This window comes from Mus caroli, unplaced genomic scaffold, assembly GCF_978045245.1.
Source record: "Mus caroli unplaced genomic scaffold, Mus_caroli_1 scaffold_10, whole genome shotgun sequence".
Lineage (NCBI taxonomy): Eukaryota > Metazoa > Chordata > Mammalia > Rodentia > Muridae > Mus > Mus caroli.
In genome coordinates this window covers 125,205,374-125,227,619 of record NW_028227265.1, presented here as the reverse complement: position 1 = coordinate 125,227,619, position 22,246 = coordinate 125,205,374, and the positions used below count along the sequence as shown (strand labels likewise).

General features: G+C 45.1%; 1 protein-coding gene across 13 annotated transcripts in view; it reads left to right on the top strand.

Moving 5' to 3' along the window:
* The window catches only part of Ccl25 (C-C motif chemokine ligand 25), a 46,204-nt gene extending 24,182 nt beyond the window's left edge, over positions 1–22,022 (top strand). For 10 of the 13 annotated variants that reach the window (XM_085844231.1, XM_029480281.2, XM_021170996.3 and 7 more), the window contains 5 exons: positions 1,130–1,252; positions 4,976–5,093; positions 5,184–5,296; positions 8,457–8,553; positions 10,294–10,820. In XM_085844231.1, the coding sequence (XP_085700357.1) occupies positions 1,180–1,252; positions 4,976–5,093; positions 5,184–5,296; positions 8,457–8,553; positions 10,294–10,327 (435 nt within the window). In that variant the 5' untranslated portion in view covers positions 1,130–1,179 and the 3' untranslated portion in view covers positions 10,328–10,820. Of the gene's footprint in view, positions 1–941; positions 1,004–1,129; positions 1,253–4,975; positions 5,094–5,183; positions 5,297–8,456; positions 8,554–10,293; positions 10,821–21,945 lie in introns of those variants that run through there. The other 3 variants (XM_021171000.2, XM_029480283.2, XM_029480284.2) reach the window with 3 other exon arrangements.
* The last annotated feature ends 224 nt before the right edge of the window (positions 22,023–22,246 follow it).

The window sequence follows — 22,246 nt, the reverse complement described above, 5'->3', positions numbered from 1 at the left end:
TGGCTGAAGGTGTTTGCTGCTAAACTTGATGACCTTAATTTGATTCCCAAGCTCCACTGACTCTCCAAAGTTGACCCCAGATCACCATGGTTCTCATGTCCCCAGCCTCCCAAATAAATAAAATTTTAAAAGTGTGCCAGCAACTGGAATTTTATTCAGCAACTAAAAAATGACATTATGGTCCAGCACTTGGGAGGCAAAGGCAGTCGGATTTCTGTGAGTTCAAGACAAGCCTGGTCTACAAAGTGAGTCCAGGACAGCCAGGGTTCTGTTATGCAAAGAAAGTCTGTCTCAAAAAAACAAACAACAAAAACAAAAACAAAAAAAAAAAAAACAAAGAGGAAAAGAAAAAGAAAGAAATTATGAAATTTCAGGAAAATGTGTTAAGGCCAGGACAGAGCAAGAGAGCAAGAAAAGGCAAGATGGCTCCTTGGCTCAGTGAGTAAAGGCACCTGCCACCAAGACAGATGACCTTTGTTCCATCCCCAAGACCCACAAGGTGGAAGCAAAGAATAGATTGTTGTCCCCTGACCCCACAGATACGCCATGATTTATGTGTGTGCCCTGTTCTCATGTACAAAATAATAATAAAAATTAGAAATAAGAAAACTTTTAAATGCAGTTGACTATGAAAAGATCCGTGAGGAGATGGAATAAAAAACTTCTAAGGGAGAGGGCTGCGGACAGTATTGGCCCTCATATAATAAGGTATTGGGAGGGGATTCTGATTGAGAGGCCTGGTTGCATAAAGTGCCCCAAGGTTCATGGGGCAGGTAACCTGGAGAGGCAGATGTAAAACAGGACTTGGTCTATCTGTAGGAGAGAGAAGTCCCAAGTCTCACAGAGCTGGTAGAGAGGAGGAGCAGGAGGCGGGAGGGAGAGAAGAGAGGGGGAGGTCACTGCAGGGTGGGGCTCTGACTATAAAGAATGAAGCCAGTTCACTGATCCCATGGGCAATACACGCTACAAGCAGGCACCAGCTCTCAGGACCAGAAAGGCACTGGTGAGTCTTCCTCCGACTATAGCAGAGGCTAGAGCAAGTCCTTTGCCATCTGCCTCTCTTTCAGAGAGTTCCAGGGGTGGCTTGAGATACTGATGTCTTTCCTTCCACTCCCTTCCACTTTTATAGGTGGTCCCCTTAAACCTTGAGGTACCTGGAGAGGAGATCTAACCTTCACCATGAAACTGTGGCTTTTTGCCTGCCTGGTTGCCTGTTTTATTGGGGCCTGGATGCCGGTTGTCCATGCCCAAGGTATTGTCCTTAGCTATACCTACCTTGCCCCGGTTTGGGGATATTACTTTCTCTTCTCACTTGTCCTTCTCCACTTGTTGAAGTCTCCGTGTATTCTGTATCCTTTGAACTCTTCAGTGGCTCTTGGGAGGTTGGGCATAACAAGAATTCCTGGTACTACTGGAGCTGGATGGGTAGAGATATGTCCCCAGCTACTTACTCCAAGATCCCTCATTTTCATTCTGAAGTGCTTCCTTTGCAAGACTCAAGAGGTTTAGGGGCTGCAGGAACCTGAGGGTGGATTCCAATTGAGGAGAAATTCACATAGCCAGGAATGCATTTTGATGCCCTTCTTCTGCCTAGTTAGGGCTGTGACGTTAAGCTCAGAACCCTGAAGACTCTCCAGATTGGATTCCCTGCATTTTCTCCCGGTGTAATCTAGGCAAGGGGCTAAGATTATTCTGTGTGGGACTCAGTGTCCCCATCTGCTAAGCAGGAATGAAAATTTAAGGATCCAATGAACTGCAAAATACTCCCAGCTGCAGCAGTCTTCCCAGTCCTGTGGTCAGGGAACCATCTTCGTCTTCTTTCTTGGCCTCCTAGAAAGCAGGTACTGGAGGATTCAGTTACCCAAGGCCAGTTCTCGGGGGCATGAAGCATCCCCCAAGAGTCCTGCCACTGGGTGCTTCATCTCGGGGAAAAAACCGTGGAGTCCTAGAGGTGTCAAGGCAAAATCCCAGGCCAGGTTGAGGACCAGGATCCCAGCTTTTGCCTTGCCTGCTCTTCTACAGACAGGTCGTGCACCTTCAAGCTTCCACTGTACCCATAGAAAGACCAAGCTTGGCTTTTTCCCCATTCTGCTATCTGGGCCACTCCCAACCTCTGCCCTTTGATCTTGGGAGAAAAATGGCCCCCGTGTTGGAAAACACCTGCCAGGGATCCCTGAAGTCCCATTTCTTATCTGACACCACTGCCCCTTGTCCTCAAGAGCCAAGGTGGAGCAATGGCAAGGAGGATGAACTCTGCCCCTGAGGAACCCACTGTCTTATCAACTTTCTTTATTCATTTACTTCTCTCCGCAGAACTTTCTAGGATCATCTCCTCCTCCTTGGGCACCTCCTCCAGCTCCAATGCACCTTCTTTCATGTAGATAACATTTTTGGCTTCCCTACCAGGTTGAAATACTCCTGAAGCATTAGGTCTAATTCATGTCTGTGTTGTATGGCTCTTTGGTACCAAGAAGAAATCTTTAAGCTCTTGTTAGACCAACAGGGGAATTGACAAAGAATGGCTAGGTCAGTTTAGCAGCTACTGAGATGAGTATAGAAAGGAAAGGGATTTGAGTTAATTCCACGTGGGAACAAGCTGACTCATACCTGGAGCTGAGATGGTCAGGAAAGTTAAATAACCTGTCTATATGTTTATCCAACTTACATTTATTTATTTATTGTGTGTGCATGTGTGTGGACCAGTATGCACAGTGCCCATGTGGAGAAAACAGGATGATTTGCAAAGTCTTTCCTTTCGCTCTGTGGATCCATAGGGTCAAACTCAGGTTGTCAGGCTTGGTGGCAAGAGCTTTCTCACTATGTGTAACTCACTGTCCAGGAACTCACTATGTAGACCAGGATAGTCTCAAATGCTTAGAGATCCTCCTGAGTGCTGGAATGAAAGGCATGTGCCACACACGTGACCTTTAAATTTTTTAATTAAAAATTTTTTGACAGGGTTTTCCTGTATAGCCTTGGCTATGCTGGAACACACTCTGTAGACCAGGCTAGCCATGAACTCAGAGATCTGCCTGCCTCTGCCTTCTGAGTGTTGGGATTAAAAGTGTATACTGCTACATCTAGCTAATTTTTATTTCTTTAAATTAAGATAGGGTCTCATATATCTCAGGCTGGTCTCCACTAGCTTCCTAGCTGAGGATGATTTTGAAATTCTGATCTGCCTGCCTCTACTTCCCAGGTGCGAGGATTCTAGGAATGTACTGCCGCACTCAGTTTATGAGCTTCTGGGGATCCAAGCCAGTGCCTCATGGAAGCTAGGCAAACACTTTGCCTAGTCCTAGTACCATCTAGGTGCTTTGCGACAGGTTGCACGTAAACTCAGTCTGGCTTCAAACTCCTTATCCTCTGTCCCAGCTGGGCTTAAAGATACACATGTGCCTCAGTGTCTGGATAACCACTTTTAGGAAATTAGGGCTGTACTGGGTGTGCCCCAGGTGTGCACCTGTTCTCTACCTCAGAGCAGAAATAGAAGGGACTTTGGGCTGTTTCTTTGCCTACCTACACTCTACAGTTCCTGCCAGTGCCCTGATATCAAGAGCTGAGAACAAGCCAGGAAGCTTTCTTTCCAAGGCAGCCTGGTGACCTCTGTATCTAGAAGGTGGTGTGTGTGTCTGTGTGCGCGCACACACAAACATGCATGTATGCTCACATCTGTGGTTGTCCTGCTAGTGATGTACACCTGGAATCAAGTGTGTGACTGGCTTGTCAGGTTACAGGTACCTTTTTGTGATTTATTTTGGAGAATTTCATATGTGCAAATATGTTTTGATCAAATCCATTCCCTATTCCCCTCTCCCCCAATATCACCTCATCCCCCACTACTTTCCTCATCCAGTTTCATGATCTTTCATCTACTAGAACATTGATGGTCTTTCAGGGATTATATCCCTGAAGAAAACTAAGCCTCTCTTAGCAGCCACCGGTTTCCAGTAGCTCTTCAGCCAGGGTTAAGACTTAGTGTGCTCTGTTTTTGGAGAGCTTTGGGGGCCCCCTTCTAGGAATTTGGCAGGAATTTGACTTTGGGCTAGGATAAGAAAGTAGGCACAAGATAAATACAGTGGAGAAATGTGATCTTTGTATATCGATGGGTCTTGTTAAGACTCTGAATATAGTTACCAAGGAGCCTTTGTTTGTGCTTTGTCTGTTCCTTAAATATCCGTTTATGGCTTGTTTGCTCCTTGACTATTTTGTTTATGCTTTAGGACTGACCATATTCTTTGTATAGAAAAGCAGACTGGAAAAAAATGAAGCAGCTTCAGCTTCAGCACTGGCTGGGGTCATGTTATAGTGTTGTCTAATTGTCTCTGTCTTTTCAGTCCTCCCTCCCTCCCTGGAGACCCTGCTGGCTGACTGAGCTGGCTCGCTCATCTACCCATCCACCCTTGTTTGGATTCTAGCTGTCTTAATCTTGGGTGGGTCTGTGCACTCATTACAGCTGCAGCGGCCTTCTCATGCCCAGCAACTATTCTTTCCCTGAGGATGTCTACTTCCTCCAAGTCTTACAATTTTTCTGCCCAAACTCTTCTGAGATAATCCTTGAGCCTTGTGGCTAGGGAGTATAATATAGATGTCTCATTTATAGCTGGGAATTCCAGACTCTCTTTTCCTGAAAGTTGATCATTTGTGGGTCTCTGGGATAACTGCCATCTATTATAAAAGGAAGCTTCTCTGATGAGGGTATAACCTATGAGCTATGCATAGAAATGGAGTGGAGAGTGTATTACTATGTCCATTTATTAGGTATTAGACTCTCGCTTAGAGCTTATGACGTGTATGTGTGTGTGTGTGTGTGTGTGTTGTAGTTTTCATGTACATGTGTGCACCTACATGCATGTGCCACATGTGTATAGACATCAGAGGATAATTTGTGATTCGCTCCTACTATGTGGTTCCTGGGGATTGAACTTAGGTGGCAAGCACCTTTACCCACTGAGTCATCTCACTTGCTCTGTAGGTGCCTTTGAAGACTGCTGCCTGGGTTACCAACACAGAATCAAATGGAATGTTCTTCGGCATGCTAGGAATTATCACCAGCAGGAAGTGAGTGGAAGCTGCAACCTACGTGCTGTGAGGTGAGCAAGACCTCCCTTTGCTGGGAGAGCATCATGCTTGCCTTAGATCCTCATGTCCTAACTTGGCACTCATCTTCCCACCTTCTGTAGATTCTACTTCCGCCAGAAAGTAGTGTGTGGGAATCCAGAGGACATGAATGTGAAGAGGGCGATGAGAATCTTGACAGCTAGGAAAAGGCTAGTCCACTGGAAGAGCACCTCAGGTAGGTAAGACCTCAGGCCAACATCTCAGGGAGAAAAACAGCGATTATATATTTCCTATGCTTTTTACCTTTTCTCCCTTTTAGCTTTGTGCATTGAATCCTTCAGCATTCTGGGCAAGTGTTCTGCCACTTAAGATACATCTCTAGTCCTTCCATTTTGTCTTTGGTGTGTGTGTGTGCTGCATGCAAATGAGTCTGCAACAGTTGTGTTTATGATGGTTGTCTTAGTCAGGGTTTCTTTTTCTTTTTTTTTTTTTTTTGGTTTTTCGAGACAGGGTTTCTCTGTGTAGCCCTGGCTGTCCTGGAACTCACTCTGTAGACCAGGCTGGCCTCAAACTCAGTAATCCGGCCTCTGCCTCCCAAGTGCTGGGATTAAAGGGGGTGTGCCACCACTGCCTGGCCCCAGAATTCTTTAGTCTAGGGCTAAGGCCTCCTGGGGTCCACCTGCTCCCATCTACATTAGCATGTCTATTGTTGCAAACTCCCTGGGCCCCTGACTCTTAACATATTTTTGCTCCCTCTTTTACAATGTTTCCTGAGCCTTAGGTGCAGGGTTTATAGATGTGTCCACTGGGACTAGGCACAACTCTGCCTGTTGTTTAGTTTAGGCTTCTGGAGTGGTTGCTGTTGCACCAAAAAGTGTTCTTAGTGAGGGGTGAGAACTGCACTCGTCTGTGGGTAACAAATGTTTAGAATGTCCTTAGGGACGGGGCTGGCTTAGGAGAGTGGTGGTTGTAGGGTCTTTTCCAAGAGCCATGACTTTGCTGGGCTTCCAGTACCAGGAATGATATTGTTCTTTTTGAGAAGTTCTAAAGTCCAATTAAAGAACTGTTGGTTACCACCAAGATGTGTGTCACTACTGCCTTTGGGCTATCATGTCTTGCTGGTCCTTGTTGTGGTTCATAGGTGTTGGCCTGGATAGGGTTGTTGGAACCTCCAATGGTGCCATGAAACACACATGTTTTGTTCAGGGCATGAGGGTCAAGCTCAGGTGATGAAGCTTACAGAAAAACCAATTCTCTTCAGGCCTATCTTGTTTTTTATTTCTTTGCTTTTGGTTTGTTGTTGTTGTTTTGAGACAATGTAGTCCTGGCACTCATTATGTAGAACAGGTTGGCCTTGAACTCAGAGAAATCTGCCCATTCTGCTTTCCAAGTGCTGGAATTAAAGGTGTGTGCCACCACACCTGACTCCACTTTGTTTTTTGAGACCACGTCTCTTACTGGGATGTGAGGCTTTCCAATTAGGCTCGTTGGTCAGTGAACTCAAGACCTTTGGCATCCTGTCTCATCAGTGCTGAGTTTACAAATTCATACTGGGGTTCTACATGGACGCTAGGGACAGAACTCAGGTCCTCAGGCTTTTATGATAAGCACTTTACCAACTACGCTTTCTCTCCCCATACATCCTTGTTTTAACTAATGAGTTAAGTTTTTCTCCAGGGGCTAAGAAGATAGCTCACCTGTTAAAGTGCTGAATGTCCAAGTATGAAGTTTGTATCCTAAGAAATCCATATAAATGTTGGGTGGCTGTGGTGGTTTTCCTGAATTTCTAGCCTCGGAGCATGGAGACATGTGTTTCACATAATAAACTGTCAGCTCTGGGTTTAACTGAGAGATCCTTCCTCAGTGAATAAGGTCAAAGAGCAATTGAGGATAATTTCTGATTCCGCGTGCACATGTGCACATATTGAAATGAACCCACACACGTGAGAAACAATGTATGCACACACATGCACACTGTATTACAGCTCAGAGGGGAGAGGTATCCTGGCAATTAGTCACACTACACAACAAACCTCAAACAAGAAATTTATTGAAAAAGACATAGGAGGGAGGGTGGCTTCCTCTGCTTGTGTGAGAAGGAGCGTGAGCTGGGCAGGAGACAGGCTTATATAGGGTTTCTCAGAGGCAGAGGCAGAGGTTTCCAGAATGACCTGTGATTGGTGGGAATCTTGTGGTCTGATCTCAGGGGCAAGCTCAGGCATTGAGGAGATTCCTTATTTATTTATTTATTTATTGTATCTTTTTTTGAAAAGTTTTTATAAAGTATTATTTATTTATTTTATGTATACAAGTATACTGTGGCTATTCTCAAAGACACCAGAGGAGAGCATTGGATCCCATTATAAATGTTTGTGAGCCACATGCATCAAAATATAACTTGAGGAATCACTGAGTTCTACTGGGGTTACTTACAGAAATAGGGGTGAGGACTTAACTTACAAAGGCAGAAATGACTAAACATACCTTCACCAAAACGCACCCCACCTTTTTCTTGGATCACGAAAGCTGAAAAGCAGGAGTACACTGGATACCCTGCAGGCAGCTAAACAAGTTGGAGAGTGTCTCATCCAGGAGGCTTGGCTGGTCTGTGCAGAACTTGCTTAGCTAAATTTGAATGTTTTGAAGTAGTCTTTTTTTTTTTTTTTTTTTTTGGTTTTTCGAGACAGGGTTTCTCTGTATAGCCCTGGCTGTTCTGGAACTCACTCTGTAGACCAGGCTGGCCTCGAACTCAGAAATCTGCCTGCCTCTGCCTCCCAAGTGCTGGGATTAAAGGCGTGCGCCACCACCTGCTTATATACCTTTGGGAATGGAGTGGCGGAGTGCATCTCATCAGTTTCAGGGTCTTTCTGAAGCTATTCAATTGTTTACTTCCTGAACCTAATGAATTTCCTAAAGTGTTTCACCTCCCCTCAGCATATCCTGCTGTTTCACCTCCCTGCAAGTTGTGTCTTAATAGCTTTCATCTAAGATGGCTTTAAGCTCAGAAGAAACTGCCACAAAAGGACACCACAAAAGGTGTCCCTATATAACCATGGCTGGCTATGAGCTAGCTATGTAGCACAAACTGGCTCAAATTTTATCACACTGTTTCAGCCCTGTGCTGGGACTACAGATTTATAGCACTATGCCTAGCTGTTAGAATTCTTTTATTAAAAACTAATCACTTAAAATTAATTTATCTTAATTTTGTGTATGCATGTTTATTTTTAAGTATGTGTACCATTCTTCTGGCCTGGCGCCGGTGAAGGCCAGAAGAGGGCATCAGAAGGTATTCAACTCTAGTCCGCTGTAAGAATAGCAAGTAATCTTAACCACTGAGCCATCTCTACAACTCCTATTGGAACACGTCTCTTTTTCTCTCTACTTTCCAACAGACTCTCAGACTGAAAGGAAGAAGTCAAACCATATGAAGTCCAAAGTGGAGAACCCCAACAGTACAAGCATGAGGAATGCTACCCTAGGTCATCCCAGGTAAAGACTCTTGATCACGGGACCTCCTCCACCAATCACTTTGCTGACAGGGGTTTACTCTTAGGAACAGGGGCCTTACCCGGGACTTTGGTCATACCCTGAACTTCCTAGGTGGCTGTTCATCCCTTTACCGGGTGTAGGGAGCATTAATAAAGCCAAATGTGAAACATGATCTACTATCAGTAAACAGAAAGTGTCCTCTCATACCACTTACTATTTGCTCTCTCTCCCTTCCCTTCTCTTCTTCCCCCCCGTTTTCTGTTTTCCATTCTTCCCTTAAAAAATGTTTACATTGATTGATCATTGCATGTGTGTGTGTTTATAGCTGATCTTTGCTACTTTTGGGTTCTTCTCCCACCCTTTATCCCTGGCTTCCAATTTCACCTATCACTAAATAGAGAGAAAGAAGATAGAGGGGAGAGAGAAATAGAGATCTCTGAATCTAATTTCTTTCCTTTTGTTTCTTCTTTGAGCACAACTACTAACAAACTGGAACCAATTTCCCTAAATGACCAATAACCAACCTCACTTCTAGGGGCCCTAGCATTTATATACCCTCTAAAAAGTTCCAAGAATTCCAGAGGTCACCCAATCACAGATACTATCTGCAGCTGACAAAACTGTGCCTCCTAGAGCATTCGACAATCTGAAGCAGCCTCACACATATATCTGGGATTAAAACAAAAGCACGTTCTTGTACTTCTGTGCTTTTAAACCAGAATTGCCACAGTGTGTGTGTGTGTGTGCATGTGTGTGTGACCATGTTTCCAGTTGGAAGTCATAGGACAATTTTCAGGAGTCAACTCTCACTTTCTACAATGTAGGTTTCTGCTGGAACTCAGGTTGTTAGCCTTGGTGGCAAATTCAGAATCATCTTGCCTCCTTCCCCACTCCTTTCTTCCTTTTTTTTCTTTTCCTCCTCCTCCTTCTCTTCCTCTTCCTCCATTCCTTTCTGTTTTTTTCCCCAAGCATAGCCTCATGTATTTCAGGTTGGCCCAGACTCCCTATGTAGCCAAGGATGCCCCTGAATTTCTGATTTCCTGTCTTTATCAACCAAGTGCTGTGGTCACAGACATGTACTACCATGCTGGTTTATGCAGTACTAGGGGATGGAACACCATGCTAGGCAAGCACTCTACCAACTGAGCCACACTCCTAGCCTCTTCTTTCTCCCTTACCCCTTTTCAACCTTCTTTCCTCCATCCCTTTCTCCCTCCCTCTTATCCCTCTCTTTCTTTCTGCAATAATAAGGCTTGAACCCAAGACCTTATAAAACTAGGCTAGCACTCTACTGCTGACCTACATCCCCAGCCTTTTTATAATTTGTATTTTGAGGCAAGGTCTCACTAAGTTGCCCACTTTGGCTTTGAATAAACTCTGTAGCTGTGGCTGGATCTTTAGCTCCTTTTACCTTAACCTCTAAAATACATGTCATCACGCTTGGCTTCAGTGTAACACAGAAACATATTTAGTGTGTGTGCATTTGTGTGAGAGTGCATGAGTGCATGCCACCGTGAGCAAATGGAGGTTAGAGGCCACTTTTGGGAATTGGCTTCCTTCTTCTCAGTATATGGGTCTCAATAATCAACCATCTGACACCATCTACGTGCAAATTACACGTGATTCCAAAGGATAAGGGTACAACCATATGAAACTGATCCCATTGAGCACTCAAACTCTCAGAGCCCCAGTTTTCCCATTTGCAGAAGGGAAACAGTACTAGCATTGTTTATTTCACAGGATGGTGATGATGCCCAGAAAGACCAACAATTAAGTTAATTACTCAGAGTAAGCACCAGCTGGAGGATGGGAGGAGTCTGCTGAAGTGCTGTCTTCTAGGCACGCCAGTGCCAATGAACTCACTGAAGCTACAGTTTCCTGTACAAGACCAGACCCACCAACGTCTCAGCATGTATGAGGAAGGAACTACTGCGCTAAAGGCCCTCCCACTCACCAAGGAGCTATTGGCTATTGATGATTGCTGAGGGAAGGGAGTCATTTTTTTGTCTCTTTCTGAAATGTGACTTGAGTAAATTGCCCATAGTTCAGTATATAATCCCCAACCTGTGCTCAGGCAAGCAACCCTAATTAAATGCAATAGCCACATACAAAAGAAAAAGGTATGAATAGTTTGGTAGGAGGGGCTTGTTAGGAAGAAGACATTAACAGGAGCGAGAGGAACGAGAGAATAGTGAGTGTGTGAGAATGCCTACACATGTGAAATGGTCAAAGAATTAAAAAATAAAAACTTAAAAAGCTATTAAAAAGTAATGACTGACAGTGATGTCTAGTGTGCAGTGTGCCCTCAGGGGATTCGTGCCTATACTTCTGCCTTACCTGCTATATATCAGGGTTCCTGTGACTCCCGCCAGCCACCCCCCTTATTTAGCCATCTTTGCTAAGTCATCATTTCTCAACACTCCAGGAAGCACTGTCCTTATATTTCTTGATTATTTTCTAGGATGTTACAAAGGCTATGGATGATCTAGAATTGGTGTTGCTCAAGAAGTTTAAGGTAGGGTAATCACATGCTTGAGGCCAGCCTGGGCCACAGCGTTAGTGTGAGGCTAGCAAGACCCTGTCTCAAAAACAAACAAACACTAAACCAAAAGGGCACTGAGGAGATGACTCAGTGATAAAGAGTGCAATGCAAGTGTGAGGATATGAGTGTGTTTGTAATCCTAGAACTCCCATCGTAAGATGGTGGAAACAGGAGAGCCCCTGGAAGCAGCAGTGAACAAGAGACCCTGTTTCAAGCAAGGTGTAAAGTGAAGGTTGATACCTGAGTTTGTCCTGTGACCTCCATGTGTATCCTGTAGGGAGGTGCCTTAAAATTCAGAAAGTTAGTGGTTCACATGTGTCAGGAAGTCCCTGAAACTTACCAGATGAACAAGGTCCCTCCCTGCAAAGGTTTTACAAGCAGCAGTGAGTACTGCTAGGAGAAGAGACAGCCAGAATTGCGCACAGCTTTTGTGAGTAGGCACTTAGGCCAGGATGGGCTATCAGTGGTGCAGCTGCCTTTCCATCACACATGTTCCTGTAAGTAACCCCAGTACTTACTGGTTTGTCAAAACTGACTTTGGTGGTGGTGTTACTCTGATCTGTGATGAGTAGGGGTTTGTTTACAACTCCCCAGGAAAAGTGTCACGGAACAGGGATGCACTATCTTCCTGGCACACAGATGTGTTTGTCAATCTGGAAACTCTTTGAACTTCACAGTTAAATATTTTTATGGCAGTGTTTCCACACAGCAGGATTGATTATTAACTTCATCTTCAACCTTTCTGCCCTGTTTGGATCTTGAGGAGTGGAACAGAAATCTAATCAATGGCTCACTTTTCCTTATGACCAGCCTTGACACACTCAGGAAACTCAGTGCCATGCAGGAAACACAGGGTCTTTGAAGCTTTGTGGTAGGATTTGGGGCCAAAGACCAACTGTAAGAGCAAAAGCTGCTGCTAGGGGCCAGGGGCATGGTTCATTTAACAGTTCATCTCTAGAGGTGAAGGTAGGAAGATCAGAAGTTCAAGGTCCTCTTTAACTATACTGCTTTAAAAAAAAGCTTTTATGATTCTTTGTGAATTTCCTGTCAGATACCCCAATACCACTCATCTCTCCATCTCTTTGTATCTGCCCTTGCAACCTCCTTCTCAAAAGAAAATAACAACAAACAATCAAAACGTCTTGCTGTAGAAGCTGTAGTGTGACACACTGTGTCATACAGTATACCTTTTTATCCACACACCTTTACTTGCAAATGATCATTGCAATGAACCATTGGTCTGTTCTGAAGCCTCTAGCTTTTGCTACACTATCAATACTGGATCCTCAAAGGGACGCTTTCCAGATATCCTGTTGTCCCATGTCATGGAGATCCTGAAGCACTGCTCTAGTTAGTTCACCAATGCTGCATCTGACATGAGCCAGAGCCAGCTCTCCTGCTCTCATGTCCATCGGCTGGCTTACCCATGCCCTTGCCACCAGGGCCAGCTCTACTGTGCTGCCCAGGTGAGGTGCAGGATCTGCTCTTCTGAGAACTATAGCTAGTAAGGGGCAGGCCAGCTCTCCCACTCTCATGACCCCAGGGCCAGCTATTCTGCCTGCCAAAGGTAGTGAGGGGAGAATTTCTCCTTCACCCATGTCTCTCACTACATGGCATATGTCATGTGGGACCCCCACTCTCGAAAGTGCTACCGTCAGTGAGGGGTGGGGCCAGCTCTGCATAGCCCTTGGTAGCAGCCCAGACCAGGGATGTCTGCATGGCCTTTGGTGTTAATATGGACATCTACGTAGACCTCTGCTGCTGTATATCCATGGATCTCAGAGACAGCATGGGTCAGGATTTCAACATGGCCTCATGGGGCATTACAGCCTACTCATATCAAGCTGTCCTTACATGTTCAGATCATCCTCTCTTCATAGTGCTCAAACCATTCTGTTTCTTTCTCAATAGTCTCCTCACCCAATTCTTGCACATCACAGTGGCTCATGATGCAGTAGGCCACATGGTGGGTAAGACCTCTGGGGTCTTCAGATTTTTGTCCAACCCAAAGATTCCAAAGGAAATAAATCTTTGGTCAAAGTCAAACACAGCAGACAAAAACTGCAATTCAACCTAAAGTCCTCATTTTTCTTTTTTTTTAAATTGTATTTCCTGAGGACAGAGATAGACCGGCATATCTCTATGAGTATAAGGCCACTCTGGCCTACATATCAAGTTCTAGGCCTTCCAGGGCTGTATAATGAGACCCTGCCTCAAAAACTAACTAACTAACTAACTAAAACAACAGCAACAAACCACTATTGCTGGTGGCAGTTGCACATACTTTTAATCCCAGCAAGGCAGAGGCAGAGGCAGAGGCAGGAAGAACTCTGTGAGTTTGAGGCTAGCCTGGTCTCTATACTGAGTTCCAGGACAGCAAGGTATACACAGAGAAACCTTGTCTCAAAAAAACTATTAAATGTTAAAGTGTGTGTGTGTGTGTGTGTGTGTGTGTGTGTGTGTGTGTGGTGTATATCACAACACACCTATAGAAATCAGGGGACAATCTTCAGGAGTCAGTTCTCTCCTTTCACCATGAGGCTCCTGGAGATCAAACTCAGGTCATGAAGCTTGGAGCTTGGCACCAAGTGCCTTGTCCCTGACTCCTCCCCACTCCTTCTCATTTGACCCAGGGATCACCAACTAGGTTAGAGTGGCTGGCCACTGAGCCCCAGGGATCTGCCTGTGTCTGTCTCCTCAGTGCTAGGATTACAGGTACATGCCACCATGTCTTGTGTATTGTTTAAATTTTAAAGTGCTGCGGGGTAGTAATGATAGGTGTGTATAGTTTAGAACAAAACTTAGCGAGTGGGTTTGTAGTGGTGAGTTTGGGCTCCACTGCAGGTCACATGCATGCACCCACCCAGAAGCTATCTGGAGTCTGAAATGGAAAACACACACACATGTCAGTTAATTTTAAAATGTCTTGGCTACCTCAAAGGCTGGGCACTCCTAAATTTTCCTCTGCTACCCCAGGCCAAATCGGGGAAGTGGCCAATGGCAACCCACTCAAATTCTCACATGGCTGATTGACTTTATCTCCTGCAGCTCCTATGTCCATCCGTCCATCCATCTTCCAGTTGTCTCCCATCATCTCCCGCCACTTCATGGCGATCCTTTCTCCTCCCCACTGCATTCTAGCCCGAGCAACTATAAGGGTCCCACCCTATTTACCTTTGCACAGCTATTGGCTGCTGGCATCTTTATTGCTAGATCAAAAAATCAACTGGGGATGAGGACCTTTAGCATTTGGAAACTCAGAGTCCAGATTGAATCAAAGCATAGGAACCAGTCCCCAACGTGGGCTTTCTTCTTTCACGTTGAGATCTGGGGATTGACCTCATATAGTCTTGTATGGCAGACACTTTTATCTGCCAAACCATCTTGTAATTTTGCCAGCCCTTGGTCTAATTTTTTTTTTAAAGCCAGGGTTTCACTGAGTAGCCATGGCTAGACTGGAATTTGCTATGTAGACCAGGGTGGTCTTGAACCTACAGAGATATGCTCACCTCTGTTTTTTCCCTCCTTTTTTTTTTTTTTTTTTTTTTTGGTTTTTTGTTTTTGTTTTTGTTTTTTTCGAGACAGGGTTTCTCTGTGTAGCCCTGGCTGTCCTGGAACTCACTCTGTAGACCAGGCTGGCCTTAAACTCAGAAATCCACCTGCCTCTGTCTCCCAAGTGCTGGGATTAAAGACATACGCCACCACTGCCCAGCCTCACCTCTGTTTCTTAAGTGCTGGGACTAAAGGTATGGACACCACATCAGTCAAGGTCCAAATTTTTGTTTTGCTTTATTGAGACAGGGTTCTTCTGTGTAGCTCTGACTGCCCTGCAACTCTACAGACTAGGCTGATCTCGAACTCACAGAGATCTGCCTGCCTCGTCCTCCAGAGTGCTGAGACTAAAGGGTTGTACCACCACTCCCAGCTGTAAAGGTAATTCTTGGGAAGTCTTCTATGCCCCCGCTGTTCTCAAATGACAGCTGGGCATTTCTACACTTGCTCTAGCCTGTTTTAGCTCCCAAATAAAGACACAGTGACCTGGTATTTTTATTAACAAGCTGCAAGACTAAGCTGGGCCAGTTCTGAACAATTCTAACCCAATTAGGCTGCTAATACCTTGATAAATGCCCCACTACTTACTATGGTTTTGCTCTGGCTAGCTCTGGTCAATGTGTGTCCTCATGGCTGCTCTCTCATTGAGATTTCAGGGCAAATTCTCCCTCCTTATGGTCTCACTACACCTTCCTCTTCTCGAGGTATTCTCTCTATTCTGGTTTGTCTAGGACCTCTTCCCCGTACTGGCACTATTCTCTTTTGCCCAGCTAATTGGCTGATCAGCCCTTTATTAAACCAAGTAGGAGGTGATAGAGAAGAATGTTTACAAAGCACTAAGAGAGGTGGCACTTTATAAAAATAACAATACCAAAGTCTAGCCTGTGCTCAACTCCCTGTCTCTACAGGTACAGAAATCAGCACGTGAATAGCACAGAGACAACCTTTACACAGTGCACAAAGCTATCCTCCAACCCCCAGCTAAGGTCCAAATCTTAACCTCAGTGTCTGTGTTGAAGTTTTCTTTGGTTGTCTGTAAAATAAGGGTCATTGTGCTTGCTGTGTCCAGATTCTAAGGGATAAGCAGGATCTAGATAATGGAAGAAGCTTTCTGCAGCCCTAATGGGTTGCCCAGAGGTCACTGGGTCAGACCTGGAGCAAGGATAGAGCTCTGGGGACAGGCACTAGAGACCTGAAGGTAAAGGTTTTGTTTCCATCAGTATTTGGGAAATGTGCTGTTTTGAACGAGAATGACCTTCCAAAGACTCAAAAAGTTGGTTCCTAGTTGTAGAACTGCTTGGGAAGGATTAGGAGATATGGCCTTTGTGGAGGACGTGTGTCACTGTGTCACTGAGGTCAGATTTTGTGGTTTCAAAAGATTCAGCCTTTCTGAGTATGTTCTCTGCGTCCTGCCTTCTCAGTAGTTCCTGCTGGCCTGACTTTGCTGTCAACACGGAGTCTATCTTCCTATTTTAGTAAGTTGTTCTATTGTTGTGAAGACACACCATGACCACAGCATCTTTTATCAGAGAACATATTTAACTGGGGTTTGCTTACAGTTTCAGAAGTTTAGCCCATTATCATCAGGATGGGGAGCATGGTGGCACATAGGCAGACATGGTGCTGGAGAAGAGCTGAGAGTTCTGTATGTAGATCTTCAGGCAGCAGGAAGAGAGGGCCACTGGGCCTGGCTTGGGCTTTTAAATCCTTCAAGCTCCCCCTTCCCCCTTGACAAATTTCCTCTAACAAGGCCACACCCACTTCAACAAGGCCACAACTCCTAATGCATCTCCAGTAGTGCCACTTCCTATTGACTAAACATTCAAATATATGAGCCAACAGGGGCCACTCTTATTCAAACCACTACACCTCCCAAACCATAAATCCAAGAAGGTTGAAACAAGCAGCCTCGTCTACAAAACGAGTTCAGTCCAGTCAGGGATACAGAAGTGAGGTCCTACCTAAAACAACAGGAGCAGCAACAAATTCTTCTAAAAAACAAAAAGATCTAGGGATGTAACTCAGTGGTAGAATGCTAACCTAGGAACTCTAAGGTAAAACTGTGTGCTTGATTCCTGCCACCACCCAAATAACAACACAGCAACATAAACATACAGAAAAAAACCAAAACCAAAACAAATGTTTTCTTTGAAGAGAGCACCCTTGGTGGTTTGGAGCCAAGCTTCAGAATATAGAGTAATTCTGGACACACACGTAATCCTCACCCCACTTCCACTCATCACAAAATTTTAGGCTCTAGCTCATGTAGTATGTGATCTCAGCAAGCTCCCATACATCCCCATACACAGAGACCTCAGTTTCCATATAATACTGCTTCCCTAAAATAGGCTTGCTGGGGCCAAATAAACTGGTGTTTGAGAGATGTACCCAAGCTGCCAAGAGAGCTCATGTTGTGATGCATATTCCAGCCACTGAGCCAGAGCCGGCACGGTGATCGACAGCATAGCTGCCGGTACAGCTGCCCGATCCTGGCCGTGTTGCTTAATGTCTCTGAGCATCAGTTTTTCATCAAATGGAGACTCTGTGAATACTTGCCTGTTCTCCAGAATTTCAAACAGCAAACAAATGAACACCCGAGAAACCATCACAGCTCTGAGAGGCTGCCACTGACAGCCTGGTTTGGAGTTGTGCCAGATGTACAGAGGTGTGAAAGTCCCTCTCTTTCCTAAGTCAGGAGATAAAGAACACCATTGCTGAAGGCCAGGTACTCCTGGGGCTACAGAAGACCAGCTTGGGTCCTCCAGGTTCCCTAGACAGGAGTCGTGTGTGTCCTGTAGGACGTAACATCTACTTATTTAAGAGCACACAGGCAGATTTAACCCCAGGCTTACACAGACTAGGTTCATCTGAGGTCATAGTCTAATGTTCCACTCTTCCTGAGTTTTGAGGTTCGACTTGGTCAGCCATTGCATGCCCTGCACCCCTCCCCCAACCAGTTCTTCTCAGTTCCAGAATCTTCACTTTCAGATTCACTTTCAGGCATGGGAGCCCAGGTACATTAAAGTTTTTCTTCTCTACAGCAGTTGTAATTGGACTGTTAGCCACAAGGCGTGGCTTGCTGACCCTGGTTGGCCCTGAGCTCCTGCTATACTAACTGCCTCCAGCTGGTATTTCCCTGGTCTTGGTCTCCCATGGCCTAGCTAAAGGGTGCTGAGGCCATCCAGGTGATTAATTCAGAAGAAATCTTGATCATTGCCTCTGACAATAACATAGCCGGTATGGCCTTGCAGACTCTCAAGAGCGGGCCAAAATTCCAAGATATGCTTGACCTGGCCCAGGTGTGAGATGTACAGGGTCAAGGGTTCTTCTGTGTCAAGGGTGACTGGGTTCACCTAGGGGAATGGAACTGTTAGGTGAGTTGTCAGAGACTGTGTAAATGAGGATGGAAGAGGGTAGGGGACTAAATTCTCATGTATGCTTGATTCTTGGCTTTGTCTAGTCATCTATCCACAAGGCCAAGGTCAGCTAAGGATGAGGACATAGCAGCAAATGCTAACCCTGGTTCTTTAATGAAAAACAAACAAGCAAACAAACATGAGAGACTGAGGAGATGGCTCAATTAATAAAATGCTTGATGTACAAGCCTGAAGATCCGAGTTCAGATCCCTAGTTCCCATGTAAAAGGCTGAATGTAGTGACATATGCCTATTTTCACTGGAGGGGGAGACAGGAGGGTTCAAAGGGCTTGCTATCTGGTGGTATAGTCAAATGGTAAGCTCCAGGTTTATTGAGAGACCCTCTCTCAAAAAATGGAGTAGAACAGGGTCCACCAGATGGCTCAGCAGGTAGACCCTTGCTACACATACCTGAAGTCCTAAGTTTGATTCCCTGGAACCACATGGTGGAAGGAGAGAGAATTAATCCCTACAAGCTGCTCACTGACTTCCACATCACGTTGTGTTTATGTCTGCGTACATAGATACAATCACCACCAGTAACCAAATAAAAGTAGCAAAGAAAAAAGAGGGAGAAAAAAATTAAGACAGTGATGTTCACTTCTTGTTTTCAGATGTGATATATACCCATGAAAACACACACACACACACACACACACACACACACACACACACACTCAGATATACCAAAAATAAGAGCAGTTAAGGGATCAGATGTTTGCCTTGAAGGCCCAGCAAGCAAGTCAGGCAGATAATAATCAGGTTCTAGAGCCCTAACGTGATTCAGAGGCAGCCCAGCTGATTGGTCTTATAAGCAAGGGTCTTTTTTTTTTTTTTTTTTTTAATTCTCAAAAAAGTATGTTTTCAAAACTTGCCATAATCTATGGAGTTACAGAGAAGGTATCCAGCTAGGACAGAAAGAGAGCAAGGAGTGGCTTCAGAAGAGGCTTCCGCTGGCTTCCAATGTACTTCCTGTATCTGGCTGTCTTTGAGAGGACTCTGTGTGTAGATGACAAACCCTTCTTTATTTGAACTCTTCTGAAGTGCCTTCATGGTTCTGGCAGCTGGGCAATGGACCTCAACAGCAGGCCACCCCAGGCTGGGTGATATATCTAATTCTACAAAGGGCTATCTGTGTTTACTCCCCCCCCACCCCCCCACCCCCCACTGTGGGCCCTGCTGTGTCTGTGTCATTTCATTTATATGCTTGTGGAGTGATCTGGTGTTACATTTCAGAGAAAGCTATTTCAGTCTCTGCCCTTGCTTCAGGGAAATCTCTTTGCTGAGGAGCGTGGCTCAGATGTATGCTCTTACTGACACCTCTTGGAAGCAGTGGGCATTACAGGCAAAACCACTGCAATACCCTCCACTCCATAGCATGCTGTGTCTGTCCACTTCAGGATCCTTGGCAACCATTCCACCCTCACTGAAAACCAAAGGCCAGCAGCACAACAACAAATAGCAGTAAATGTGGAAGTTGGTGTGCACATACAAATGTGCCCACTGGGCTGCGTGAATCTACATGAGTATGGTTACCATGTGAGTATAGCTAGCTCTTCATGTGCACAAGCATAGTCAACCCTCTCTATCCACCACAGATTCTGCATCCTCATAGTCAATTGTCTATCAAAGGAACTCAGATGTTAACTCTGAATAGGCAAATAACCCTGATGGAAGATTAGGAGTGGGAAGGTGACTGTTGACATATGGACTCCAGTTTGATGCACACAGAGAGGGGACTTATTCACCGAAAGGGAACAAGAAGGGATTAGGTTGACTATGGTGGTGCAGATTGTAAGGAAAAACTAGTACTGGAAGAACTGGAAAGCAAAGATGAAATAACACAGAGGCTAGGGAGATAGCTCAGTTGGTAAAGTGTCAATCAAATGTAAGAATTAAAGTTTGACACCCAGCACTCAGTAGAAAAATGCCAGGTGTGGTGGCACAAATGTATAATCTAAGTTCTGGGTGATGAAGATCCCAGGATCCCTGGAGGTCACTGGCAAACCAGTCTAGCTTAATTGGCAAATCCTAGGTGTCTCAACCAAAAATACTGCATGAATACATAACAAACAACACAACCAACCACCAGCCCAAGGTGGATGACTCCTGAGGATGGATACTTGAAGTTAACCTCTGGCCTCCACATATATGTGCACCTGTATGTGAGTGCAGACCAGATGGGAGGGCATACAGAGGGTGACTCTGTGACCTAAGCACTTAAAATCTCTAACTCCCATGGGGTAGGGGAAGGACAATCCTGGCCCTGTGGTGGTTCCATTCAGGCCCTGCCCTCCACTTCACCTTTACAGAATAAGCCATCTCCAACAAATCCTGGTTGGCAGGTGCAGTGGTAAGAGCTCAGGGCATTGAGGCAGTCAGCCTTTGGGCCACAACAATGCTGTTAGATGGCACATTCATCCAGGTCTGCAGCAAATAAAGCAAGGATCCCCCAGCGTGTGCACTGAGAGACTGTGGGGAGGCTGACTCTCCAATCATGGGGACCCTACATGGTCCCCATAAACTATCTTCTAGACTCCCCACCTTTACCCTGTCTTACCTTGGGCCTACTTCTTCCACCTTGCAGCAATCTTCTACCTCTAGGTCTATTTCTCAAGTATTCTCTTTGTCAAGCGATACATGATTGCATGTTTCTCCACAGAGCTTGTACAGCACTGAGAAGTCTCATGGGAACCTAGAGTTGATCATGATGATGTGTCAATATAACAGAGGTAGAAGTTGATACTGGGTGTCTTTCTCATCACTTCCTACTTTGTTTATTAGTGTAAGGATTTACAGCTGAACCAAGAGTTCATAGGCTAGTGTAGATAGATAGCTTGCTCCAGAGTTCCCCTATGTAGCCTCTCTGGTGCTACAATTAATTGACAGCATCTATTTACATGTAGGTTTTACTGAGCCATCTTTCCAGACCAGCTTTATTAATTAGTATTATTTTTGTATTCACTTTACATCCTGATCAAAGCCCCCTCCCTCCTCTCTTCCCAATCTCACCCTACAAATCCTTCCCCCTATTTCCCGTCCATTCTTCTAAGAGAAGGAGATTTCCCCTTGGGTAATTCACCTCATCCTGGGATATCTACTGTCAGCAGGACTAGGCATAACCTCTCCCACTGAACCCCAACCAGGCAGTCCAGGTAAGGGGAAGGAAATCCAATGGCAGGGAACAAAGACCTAGACAGCCTGTACTCTGCTTGTTAGGGGACCCGAATGAAGTCCAAGCTGCACGTTTGCTACAAATGTGTAGGGAGTCAAGGTCCAGTATCTTAATTAGTCTTCACATTATTTTTATTTTGAGACAGGGTCTCTCATTGAACCTAGATCTTGAAGACTCAGCTAGATTAGCTGGCCCATGAGCCTCCCAGGACCCACCTGCTCTGCATGACACTACACCTGGCTTTTTACATATGCCCTCATGCTTGAACGGCAGGCACTTTACCCACTGAGCCATTTCCCCAACCCACAGAGCATTTTCAAAGGCAAACAAACAAACCCAAGAAGAGCCATTAGGGTCCATCAGCCTCTGACTAGGGAAAGGCAGCCCATACCGGGGCAGCAAATAGGTTGAAGGGCCTAAGGTAAAGCTGCACTGGCCAAACAGTCTTACTAGCTAGCAAGTTGTTTTGACCAAGCGGTAGCCAGAAGATCTAGTGGGCCCACCTAACCATGCACGGGAAATATGAAAATAAAAATCCCACCAGCATCTAGATTCAAAGGCACCCATTCTTTTGACTTTGCAACATGACATGACCTACAAATGTTTTGGGACACATTAGTAGCTATCATGGAACACATACTGCCCTCAGGTGGTCAAATTGAGCATGACTGAGAGTTGTTTTTTGTTTTTGTTTTTAATCCTCCCAGGGACTTTTTATATCAACTATGGTGTTAGTAGGTTGTTACTGGCATTGAGCTTCAAAGGACATGGATGTGGTGAGTTGACTAAGTGAGTATAAAGGCTTTCTGCCTGATAGGGTAAGCCTGAAAACCCCCTGGGGTATTTACATACAGTGGTTGCTGCAGGTGGAAGGGATGCCCATGCTTCTGTAGTCAATCCTAATGAAGTTCACTGATATGGACAACAAGAAGACACACACACACACACACACACACACACACACACACACACACAGAGAGAGAGAGAGAGAGAGAGAGAGAGAGAGAG